The sequence below is a fragment of the Maniola hyperantus genome, chromosome Z, assembly GCF_902806685.2.
Source record: "Maniola hyperantus chromosome Z, iAphHyp1.2, whole genome shotgun sequence".
NCBI lineage: Eukaryota > Metazoa > Arthropoda > Insecta > Lepidoptera > Nymphalidae > Maniola > Maniola hyperantus.
Window position 1 is genome coordinate 13554675 of NC_048564.1, and position 12624 is coordinate 13567298.

Sequence of the window (12624 nt, forward strand, 5' to 3'; positions counted from 1 at the left end):
GATGTGGAGCTGTGTGAATATAGTACGCGACAGGTCGAGATGACCATCGATGTAAGGACGCCCGGCACACCCGCACAGCCCCCGCGGTAACCCGGTGCGGGATAGCGCGGGTGACGTGCGTGTGCGAGGCATCCCACCGCCTCAGAGCGACGGCACACGATTTGCGGCGACGGTGCGGCTCCGGAGCGGTGTGGCTGCGTCGTCTTACGTAGAAATATCTGTGGCATGTCACACGATGCGCTCCGGCGCCGCACCGGACTTGCAACCACCGAGATGACGCGGGGAGGGGTGAATGCGTTGCGACGTCGGAGCGGCACCGCTCAGTTGTTTTCATTAACATACTGTCCAACGCTGCTACGGCGTTGCGGCGCCGCACCGCTCGTGTGCCCGCTGATACGCTAAAATCTTTGCGGTGTGGCGCGGCAACGCATCGTGTGCCCCCAGTCTCATACCCCGATTGACATTTCGACCTGTCGCGTACTACACCTATCGATCAAAGCTGACGACCTCCCTGGCGCAGTAGTGTGTGCTGTAGTCTTATAAGTGGGAGATTCCAGGTTCGATCCCCGGCAGTGGCAATTGGGGAGTTCATCATTTCCAAATTGTCTCTGTCTGCTCTGGTGGGAGGCTAGTCACCACCTTTCTGGCAGAACCATGTCACCAAGCGATTTACGTTCCGGTACGATACCGCGTAGAACCGATGGGCTATGGGTTTACTAAAACTGCCATACCCCTTCCAAGTTAGCCTGCTACCATCTTAGACTGCATTATCACCTACCATGGTGAGATCGCAGTCAAGGGCTAACTTGTAATCGAATTACTAAAACCTTCCTGAGAGATACCTAATCAAAATTATTAAATTTCAAAGTACTATAACGCGTAAAGTTTAATTCCTCACGCGCCATTTTAACTTTGTGTCAAATTTTATTTCAAAGGTACGATTTTAGTCCTTATTTTAAAGGTGAGCCGTACTTTTGACATGACATAGGGGCCGATTCTCTTGTACACTATCTCTAAACTAAACTAAATTAACAGGAATCAATCTAGTGCTATCCTTTTTATTTATTTATTTATTTATTTATTTATTTTCCACACAAACAGAAAAAACACAATATTGGTTTCTTCGTGCTCGTAAGCGCTTGGCGGCTTGTCTGAGCACTGCACATTCCTCTGTAGTCTTATACTTACATACATACTATACATACTATTAATGTAGGTAGGTAGTTTTAAAGTAAAATAATTATGTCCGCGTATACCAGCTTCAATTTCAATTTTCGCAAGCAACATTATAAAAGGGATAGCAATAGATTTAGACGTGCAATTTTAGTTTAATTTAGAGATTGTGTACAAGAGAATTGGCCTAATTGTGGCTAATTCCTTTGTACACAATCTCTAAACTAAACTAAAATGGCACGTCTAAATCTATTGCTATCCCTTTTATAATGTTGCTTGCGAAAAAGGATAGCACTAGATTTATTCCTGTTAATTTAGTTTAGTTTAGAGATTGTGTACAAGAGAATCGGCCCCATAGACCGATAGAGTTAAAATGGCGCGTAAGGAGTCATTTTGTAAGGACTTTAGGTGTAAGTTAGTAATCTAAGGAAATATACTATTTGGATATTTTTGTTTGACAGTATATCGGGACGATGGACGTGCCTCGCCCGACGAGCCGAGTGGAGATCGTGGCCGCCATGCGCAGAGTCCGTGTAAGTACCCTCATGAATAACACCCTATAGTACGCGACAGGTCGAGATGGCAATCGGGGTATGAGACGGGCTGCCTCGGACACCAAGACGTCACGGGTTCCGGCTGTGCGGGTGTGCGAGGGGTCCTCACCCCGATTGCCATCTCGACCTGTCGCGTACTATAGACTAGGACTAGGTGAGTTCCCAATGAGTCAACTCAATCGGGTCACAGTGTGACTCGTTGGGAACTCGACGAGACGATTTGTGTGGTGATGTGTATTGCTTGCTTTTCCTGTTTCTTTAGTAGTGGCAGGGTGTTTGCTACAAAAATAGCATATTGCACGTTATAACATACAGTAGGTAGGTACAAATTTTTGGCGGATTATAGCGTTCCTTGTAGTTGTATATCATGGACTTCCGCAAAGTACCTACCTAACTCCTGCTTTTTTTAGGGTTCCGTACCTCAAAAGGAAAAACGGAACCCTTATAGGATCACTTTGTTGTCTGTCTGTCTGTCTGTCTGTCAAGAAACCTACAGGGTACTTCCCGTTGACCTAAAATCATGAAATTTGGCAGGTAGGTAGATCTTATAGCGGACATTTGGGGAAAAATCTGAAACCCGCGAATTTAGGGTTAGATCATACAAAAAAAATTAAATTGTGGTTATGAACTAATAATTAGTATTTTCAACTTTTGAAGTGAGTGACTATATCAAGTGGGGTATCATATGAAAGGTCTTCTCCTGTAAATTCTAAAACAGATTTTTATTTATTTTTATGCATCATAGTTTTTGAATTATCGTGCAAAATGTCGAAAAAATACGACTGTAGTACGGAACCCTCATTGCGCGAGCCTGACTCGCACTTGGCCGGTTTTTTAACTTATAGACTAGCGCTTGGCTGCAATCAGACCTGGTGGCCTATTCACTCTTGATTTGAAGGTATCCATATTATAATTGGAGGGGCAAACTGACGCTGGAAGGGTGTTCCAAATCTTAGCGGTTCGAATTAGAAATGAGGAGGCAAATCGCTTCGTACGTATCCGCGGAATTTCGACTACTTACGGGTGCAGACCTTGGCGACGCCTTGCGATACTTATGCTTCTATCTAACATAACATAATAAACTGGAAGATTAACAAGGATTATAACAACCCGAGTCGTCTGAACTTCAGTAATAGAGACCTACTTACTACGACATGTCGGCTCAAACGAGTTGGCCCAATTTATGTTCAATTATTATTTGTGCGCGATTTCCAGCGCGCCTTGAGTGTTGACATGCGAGATTGTCTTTGAGAACAATGGAAGTAATCTGAAATTATTTCCTTCATTTTAGAATACGATCTACAACAGTATAGTCCGTAAAAAATGACTTATATGCGCTGGATGGGTGACTGACTCATCATCATCATCATGATCAACCCATCGCCGGCTCACTACTGAGCACGGGTCTCCTCTCAGAGTGAGAAGGGTTTTGGCCATAGTCTACCACGCTGGCCATGTGCGGATTGGTAGACTTCACACACCTTTGAGACCATTATAGAGAACTCTCAGGCATGCAAGTTACCATACTGATATTTTTTTTAATTTGCCGCGTTTTTCGTATTATTATAGCGTCTCATCTTTCGTTAGCCATTTTTTTTTTACCTACCTAGAGGTATTTTGTTTAAACTACAGGATATACAACTTAAATTCACTGGAAACTGCATAAAAAGTCACAAATGTATGAGTACCAACAGCCATTTCTCTTAACCTAAAGCTTCAGTCGCAGACGTCGCGTCGGTCGTAACGAATGAAAAATCTAATTTTTAAGCTCCAGCAAAGGAGTTATTGGAATTTTCACAGCACAGGTCACCTGCCAAAGATAGATTAATATGTTCGTGATTCTCTTGCAGCGACCGAAATTTAAAAAGAACGGAAACGAACTATTTTAAATAAAAATCTGCCAAGTGCGAGTCGGACTCGCACACGAAGGGTTCTGTACCATACAAGAAATAACAGTTTCTATTATTTTTAATTTTCATGGTGGCCATTTTAATTTTTAGGATTCCGTACCTCAAAAGGAAAAACGGAACCCTTATAGGATTACTTTGTTGTCTGTCTGTCGGTCTGTCGGTCTGTCAAGAAACCTACAGGGTACTTCCTGTTGAGCTAGAATCATGAAATTTGGCAGGTAGGTAGGTCTTATAGCAGACATTTGGGGAAAAATCTGAAAACCGTGAATTTGTGGTTACATCACACAAAAAAAATTAATTGTGGTCATGAACTAATAATTAGTATTTTCAACTTTCGAAATGAGTGACTATATCAAGTGGGGTATCATAATATGAAAGTTCTTTACCTGTACATTCTAAAACAGATTTTTATTTATTTTTATGCATCATGGTTTTTGAATTATCGTGCAAAATGTCGAAAAAATAGGACTGTAGTACGGACCCCTCGTTGCGCGAGCCTGACTCGCACTTGGCCGGTTTTTATTATTTGTTGTTATAGCGTCAAACTTCCTGCCTATTACGGTTCAAGAGGGCTTAGTAATAGGCTCCCGTTGGCACCCTTCGAATACGGAACCCTAAAAAGCTTAATATTCCTCCTTCAAAGCGTGCCGGGAAATTAAACTTGCCGTTCGGGCTTTTTCATTTTACAATAGAAAATGAACTGAAATTATAAATGCTCCAAATGGTCTAGTTTCTAGGAAATTATTAAAATCCAGCCAGTTTTCAGAAAAACATGATTTTCGAGACTGTCGACGTAGGTCTGTACCTAGTTTGCCACAGACCCCCCTGTCAGTCAGTCAGTCACCTTTTCCTTTTAAGTATATATTTAAGATAAGAAAGAATAAAGTTTTTAACAGAGCTAATTAAAATAAGTTTTGTTCACACACAAAGTTACAATTTTTTCTTACCTATTCTTCCGTTGTATCTTGTTCCGCACCTTCCTGTCTTGGAACAGGATGAAGCATAGTTATCCGTGTCAATGTGATTAAAGCGTTCCATGAATCCTTAAAAGCCGGATAAAATCCGGGTAATTGGATAAAGTCGGAAGTCAGCGCAGCCCCTGTGGAAGCGGGTAAATAGCTACACCAATTTGTGACGGATGATAACTTTTTTTGGTGAAATGTGTGTAAATCGGCGAGGTGATTACGTAAAACGTTGCAGTAGCGACAGCAGTAGCAATTGCGACAGTTCATTTGCTGTCTCTCTTCTTCTTTTCTTCTTCTTCTTATTTTGGGGGCTCTCTATACTCTCCCGCCTTTTCTGGGGGCTAGACGTTACTAGCACAGCTGAGATCCCGCTGCTGCTCCTCCGTGGTGCCGGCCTGGCACAAGTATGCCAACGGTGCGTGGATTCCGTAACCTGTTGTAGTTCCCCTTCGATAAGACAAGATCCGTGCAGAAGACCAGCCCCCACTTCCCCGCATACGATCCCATCTAACATCGTCACCCGCAAGTCCTCATAAAGGGGACACTCCCACAGGACTTGCATGCCTTCCCTTGTCGCCAAAGCTGCACTCGCACGTCTGGCTCTCGCTCAACGTATCCCGACTAGCAAAAAGAGTACCTACAACAACTTTAGGTAAACAAATGATGCGTCAGTGTATTAGACTATAGCCTAGACCCTGCTCACTCTGAGAGGAGACCAGACCCCCAATTGTGTAAGCATAACCATTTCATGGCTATCGCAATCGTCAATAAACTCTGCCCTTTGATTGGCTGTGATAAATGTAAACAGCGAATCAACCAATCAAACGGCAGAATTTCTTGACGATTGCGATAGCGATGAAATGGTTATTCTTACACAATCAGGGGGCAGTTCTCAGTAGTGACCTGGCGATGATTTTGATCATGATGATGATGATATTGGTCAGATGTAATATCCCTACTTAAACACACACACAACTCTGAAAAGTTAGAGATGCGTGAAACCCGGACACCCCGAATAGAACTCCGAAATCTCAACTAAGTACCTTCTTTGACCGATGACCTACTAGGGTTACTAGACGATCAGCAGGCGTTTATCGGCATCGTGCACTGGGCCAGACCAGAGACAATTTAGAAATTAAAAAATCCCAAAGTACCCCTGAGAAATAATTTATTTTTGATGTAGTCAAAATCCCAAACTGCTGGGAATTGGGTATTTGACTACATCAAAAATAAATTATTTCTCAGTGATTATTAAATAAAGGGTCTTCCAAAATACGTAAAATCCACGTTCTTTGTTAGTTTTAAGTGTAGTAACCATTTCAAACTATCGATTATACTAAAAAAGTACGTCATTATGATGTGACGTCACATTCCAGTATTTCATGGAATATCGCAAACTAAGTGCGCGTTTTGACGTTTGATAAAAAGTTACCAATTTGACTAGTTGTCAAATACGGTATTAAACCTGGGAGCTCTTACTATAAGACGACAGTGATTACCACTGTACCACTGCGAGGTCGATAAAATTATGACGATGATGATGATGATGGTTTTTGTTTACAGTACGAGTTCAAGGCGAAGGGCGTGAAGAAGCGCAAGGTGACCGTGGATGTGTCCGTGGACGGTGTGCGCGTCACCACGCGGACCAATAGCGGTGCCAACCAGGTGAGGCTTACTAATAAAAAAACCGACCAAGTCAGGCTCGCGCACCGAGGGTTTCGTACTACAGTCGTATTTTTCAACATTTTGCACGATAATTCAAAAACTAATGCGTAAAAATAAATAAAAATCATTTTGAAAGGTTAAAAGTAATCATCATCATCATCATCATCATCATCTTAACCAATCACAACAGTTGTGTACCCCTATAGTCCGCGTCAGGTCGAGATGGCAATCGGAGAGGGAATACACCGGCGATAACACCGACGAGTTCTGTACAAAAGCTAGTTTATCATCATTTTCACTTTAGATTTAGAACATTCGAGCTCCCTAGCGCAATGGTATGCGCTCTTATTAGTGGGAGGTCCCGGGTTCGATTTCTAGCAGGAATTTGGAATTTTATAATTTCTAAGTTTCTGGTCCGGTCTGGCTTCGGCCGTGGCTAGTTACCACCCTACCGGCAAAACCGTCCCGCTAATCGATTTAGCGTTCCGGTACGATGCCGTGTAGAAACTAAAGGGGCATGGGTTTAATAAAAACTGCCATATCCCTTCCAGGTTAGCCCGCTTGCATCTTAGACTGCATCGTCACTTACCACCAGGTGAAATTGCAGTCAAGGGCTAACTTGTATCTGGATAAACGAAATAAAATAAAAAATCAAATCATCATCATCAACCCATCGCCGGCTCACTACCGCACGGGTCGCCTCTCAGAATTATAAGGATTTGACCAAAGTCCATCACACTGGCCAAGTGCGCACTAGCAGACTTCACACACCTTCGAAAACATTATGGAAAACTCTTGGCATACAGGTTTCCTCACGATGTTTTCCTTCATTTATATTTAATTAGCTGAGATAGCCTAGTGGTTAGGACGTCCGCCTTCTAATCGGAGGTCAGGGGTTCGATCCCGGGCACGCACCTCTAACTTTTCGGAGTTATGTGCGTTTTTAACAATTAAGTTAATATCACTAATTGCTTTAACGGTGAAGGAACACAACGTGAGGAAACCTGCATGCCTGAGAGTTCTCCATAATGTTCTCAAAGGTGTGTGAAGTCTACCAATCTGCACATGGCCATCGTGGTAAACTATGGCCAAAACCCTTCTCCCTCTGAGAGGAGACCCGTGCTCTGTAGTGAGCCGGCGATGGGTTGATCATGATGATCATATTTAATTGCTAAAATAAAAACGCACATAGCTCCGAAAAGTTAGAGATGCGTGCACGGGATCATACCTCCAACCTCCGGAACTGCAGACGGAAATCTTAACCTCTAGGTAGGTAGGAAGTACTAAATAAAACAAAATACGTATTTGCACACAATACTTTATAAGTTGAACCTATAGAGAAACAAATCCTATAGACATGGTAGGCATTGAGTGACATTGATGTATACAGTAATAATAAACCAAAATCTAAATCTATGCATTACTAATGTTTTATATTTGACTTTGACATGCTTATAAATCGTACCTACTTAAATTAACAATAATATCTTGAAATTGTGAAATGGCGTAATGAATGTCGTAATGAATGTGAAATACATATTTTTTCAGATAATCACTAATATTATAACGAAAATTAGCGCTTTCCACAAATAGTGTGTGTGTGTGTACAGGGAGATTAGGAACTGTGGGGCGTCACTCTCACATTTTTAAGAACTCAAAACCCTCTCCGCTGTATGTGTGCGCATGAATGTGCGTGTGTGTGCATGTGTGTGTGTGTGTGTGTACAGGGAGATTAGGAACTGTGGGGCGTCACTCTCACATTTTTAAGAACTCAAAACCCTCTCCGCTGTATGTGTGCGCATGAATGTGCGTGTGTGTGCATGTGTGTGTGTGTGTGTGTACAGGGAGATTAGGAACTGTGGGGCGTCACTCTCACATTTTTAAGAACTCAAAACCCTCTCCGCTATTTGTGTGTGTGTGTGTATGGGTGTGTACAGGGAGATTAGGAACTGTGGGGCGTCACTCTCACATTTTTAAAAACCCAAAACCCTTTCCGCTGTATGTGTGCGCATGAATGTGCATGTGTGTGCGTGTGTGTGCGTGTGTGTGTGTGTGTGTGTACAGGGAGATTAGGAACTGTGGGGCGTCACTCTCACATTTTTAAAAACTCAAAACCCTCTCCGCTGTGTGTGTGCATGTGCGCCAATTTTCGTTATGAGAAAATCACGCTAAACGCTAAAATGATTAAATTCGTCGATATGAACCAAATTTCAGATCGGCAACCATTATGGAAAAACTGTCCGTAGTTTTCTTGTATGTCTGTAGTCCTATTCGTGCTCACCACAGCACTTGGGATGTGCAGACGGATGTCATTCCTCCCGAAATCTGAAACAAAACAAAAGTCAAAATAATGTTTTTGTATTCTAAGCTTCGATTTGGACGCCGTGGGTTCGATCCCGGGCACGCACCTTTAACATTTGGAGTTATGTGCGTTTTAAGTACCTAATCAAATATCACTTGCTAATCATGTGAGGAAACCTGCACACCTGAGAGTTCTTTATAATGTTCTCAAAGGTGTGTGAAGTCTGCCGATCCGCACTTGGCCTGCGTGGTAGACTATTGGCCAAACCCCTTCTCATTCTAAGAAGCCTGTACTCTGTAGTGAGCCGGCGATGAGCTGATCATGATGATGAGACGATTCGTCTTCTACGTGTTCGCCCATCTGATGGAGTTGAAATTCTGTACAGTTGTTATTTGCACTTGCGTGGAGATTTCTGATGTAGGACCATTAACGTTCAATACGAAACGTGTGCGCGGGTCGTTGAAACAATTATTACAAAAAGTGAAACAGGCATTGCAACGCATGCCGCAGGGATTAGCTAGTTAATTGAAAACAAGATGAAGTAAATGTTATTACAAAACCAGTCAACTACGAGTCGGACTCGCCACACGAATGGTTCCGTACCAACATACAAGAAATAACACTTTTTAGGGTTCCGTATCTCAAAAGGAAAAACGAAACCCTTATAGGATCACTCTTTGTCTGTCTGTCTGTCTGTCTGTCTGTCTGTCTGTTAAGAAACCTACGGGGTACATCTAGAATCATGATATTTGGCAGGTAGGTCTTATAGCAGACATAAGGGGAAAAATCTGAAAACCGTGAATTTGTGGTTGCATCACACAAAAAAAATGTAATAATTAGTATTTTTACTTTTCAAAGTAAGCTATAACTAAATTAAGTGGGGTATCATTTATGAAACGGATTCACCTGTGCATTCTAAAACAGATCTTTATCTATTTTTATGCATCATAGTTTTTGATTTATCGTTGTGCAAAATATCAAAAAAATACGAGTGTAGTACAGAACCCTCGGTGCGCGAGCCTGACTCGCACTTGGCCGGGTTTTTTTATGTGCATGACGGCCACTTTGAAGAGACCGCTAGGCGCTAAGGCCGCTAACCGGGTGATAAAACAATGATAAAACAACGGGTGGTAATAAAACATTAAATACAAAATCCACATACCGTTGGTACGTGTGCGACATATTAAAATCTACTTACATTTATAAAATAATTAAATGGTCTACTATCTAATTTTAAAAAAATGCATTAAAATCGGTGCAGAAATGCACATACCTTGTATTTCGTTTGCGCCCGCAAGTTTTCCTGGTGTAGTGAACGTAATTTGGTGCGCGCTTTGCGGCCGGCGCTAATCGGTCGCAAAGCGCGCTGCTTGCAGCGCTGCGCTATACAGCTAGCCGGCCACTGGCAAGGAAACCTGCAAAAAACCATACACATTACTTATGAATCTACATTGATGCATCATATTTGTTGTTATAGATAGCGGCACACATTCTGTAAAAATTTCAACTCTTTAGCTATTACGGTTCAAGAGATACAGCCCGCTGACAGACGGATGGACGGACTCCTTGGGCAGACGGACGGACGGACTCTTCGGGTACGGAACCCAAGAAACGTAAATCTAAAGTGGAATAAATGCATTCTAATATAAAAAGGAATCTTCCTGCCGCCCGCCAGATAACCCCATAATTAAACACAAAAATCGGAAAGCGTCCATTGCGCAAAGCATGCGCTTTGTTTTCTAGTATCGCCACATTTTGTTAAAATGGCCGACTATTTCGACGAGGAAATGCCAAAGTTTTGAAAAGAATAGATTAGGAAGAGATATTTAATCAATTAAACTTTTGCAAGTGCTTTCGAATTGTCAAAGAAATTAGGAATAACCTTAAAAATGTTCACTAAAAATTGCGCTTAATCTCAAAACTGAAAACCACGCCTTGCTTCGTACGCGCCTGTACATAAATATGAAAATCTAGAATCTAGAATGAATGGATAGAATTTTAAAATACGTGAAATGCATATGTCCTACTTTAGTAAAAATAACTCACCCTTGCCAGCGACCGCGTCGGTACCCCTCTGATCTGAGCTCTGAAAACAAATTAAAATGTTAAAAAACGTGCAAAACTGGTGGCTTCGGCCGTGGCTAGTTACCACCCTACCGGCAAAGCCGTACCGCCAAGCGATTTAGCGTTCCGGTACGATGCCGTGTTGAAACCAAAGGGGTATGGGTTCAATGAAAACTGTTATACCCATGTCAGGTTAGCCCGCATCCATCTTAGATTGCATCATCACTTACCACCAGGTGAGATTGCAGTCAAGGGCTAACTTTTATCTAAATAAATAAATAAATAAATAATTAAACAGAATCTTTTTTTGAAGTTGGTTAAGAATCAGAATTCTCAAAAGCTTGAAAAAAGTCGCAAAAATTTCTTTGGGTGTTCAAAATTCACTAAAAATCCCTAGCACTAAAGTAAAACACTAGAAGTTTAAAAATATTAAAGTTAATTCAGAGCACTTACTTGTAATTCGTGTAAGCCGGTCTATGAAATGAGGCCGGGTGCGCCCGATTTTGCCTTTTATACCCTCGCTAGCTTGCAGTCCTTTTCCCTCTTCCTTCCTCTACTTCGTGAAGTACAGGCGTCAGGGGCCCCGCGCAACGAACATCGAGAGATGTCATATTTTCTAGAGCAAGCAATATCTGCTATCGTTAAAATGCAATATTGCAGAGTTAACTCTTATGCCAAACAAGTACTCAATATGAGATCCCATAAAATGGGTTTAACCACACTAAATAGACATCGCAAGAGCTTTTTATCCATCAGCAACTTAATTGAGGCTTGCCTTTAAAGTTATATCTTTTGCTAATACAAGCCGTAACTTAGAAAATTAAAAACACGACTGCCCCGCCAAAAAAAGCACTAAAAAAAAGATACATTTGAAGATGGCATCATAATCCGTTTTTTCTATATAAAAAATATAGTGTGTGTCTTTTAGGGTGATGCAAGGTTTCTACCGATATCCCATTAATCTAAATCTATTCAGACATTTATAAGCTATTGTGGAATATAAAAACTCACATACATACATGTACCCTGAAAACATTACCTGAGATACAACGTGATAATTTCATAACGTCATATCTCAAAATCTGACTAGTCGACTAAACAAGTCTCCGCACTGGTCTAATTTAGTTGACCAGGCACCTAATACGTTCATATGAAAAAGTGCGTGTGAACTGGAATACTAATAAAGGCACTACGAACTATTTTTATTAGTAAACATATTTTTCAATACAGTTGTTAAACATGGCGTATAGAATATAGTCCATAAAAATGACTCCTCACGCGCAATTTTAACTCTATGTGTCAACTGTCATGTCAAAAGTACGGTTCATCTTTGAAATATAGAATAAAATCATATTTTTGACATGAAATTTGACACAAAAAGTTAAAATGGCGCGCGGGAAGTCATTTTTTACACATCATACTTTCAGAGGCTATAATTATTATTCGAAAATTAAATTTTTTGCATAGGCATCTTTCGTTTACGCGGTCATGACTTTCTTACAAGCTGGATCATTATACTTTTGCAGTTTAGTTTTAAATTTAGAAGTCAATTTAAAAAATTTAGTAGCAAGGAGTTTTTATACATAGAATAAAATCGGATAGATTTAATAGGAGGAAAGACCGGCCAAGTGTGAATCAGACCCCCACACCGAAGGTTCCGTGCTACAATCATATTTTGCCGAATTTTTTTTATGATAAATCAAAAACTATTTAGCATAAAAATAAGTAAAATCTGTTTTAAAATGTACCCTTTCATATGGCACCCCACTTGGAATAGCATTTTTCCTTTGCACTTTTTATTTTTTTTGTGATGTAACCACAAATTCACGGTTTACGGATTATCCTTTTACGTGCTATAGCACACATACGGCGAAAATCGCTCTAGGTTTATTACAGACAGACAGATAGACAGACAGACAGACAACGAAGTGATCCTATATCCATTTTTCCTTTTGAGGTATGGAACATTAAAAGTTAATGAGTCCTTAGGT

At 41.1% G+C, this 12624-nt stretch overlaps 1 protein-coding gene and 1 long non-coding RNA gene across 2 annotated transcripts in view; one reads left to right on the plus strand and one right to left on the minus strand.

The window, feature by feature from the left end:
* Positions 1 to 12624, plus strand: part of LOC117995429 (carboxyl-terminal PDZ ligand of neuronal nitric oxide synthase protein) — a 160746-nt gene that overhangs the window by 84921 nt on the left and 63201 nt on the right. The window contains exons 3-4 of the mRNA XM_069508657.1: positions 1635 to 1706; positions 6166 to 6267. Coding sequence (XP_069364758.1) covers positions 1635 to 1706; positions 6166 to 6267 — 174 coding nt within the window. The remainder of the gene's footprint in view (positions 1 to 1634; positions 1707 to 6165; positions 6268 to 12624) is intronic.
* LOC138404514 (uncharacterized) lies at positions 7570 to 11204 on the minus strand. The gene is made up of 4 exons (XR_011238432.1): positions 11087 to 11204; positions 10616 to 10655; positions 9843 to 9984; positions 7570 to 8592 (listed from the first exon to the last, which is right to left on the minus strand). It is a non-coding gene; the product is annotated as an uncharacterized lncRNA (long non-coding RNA).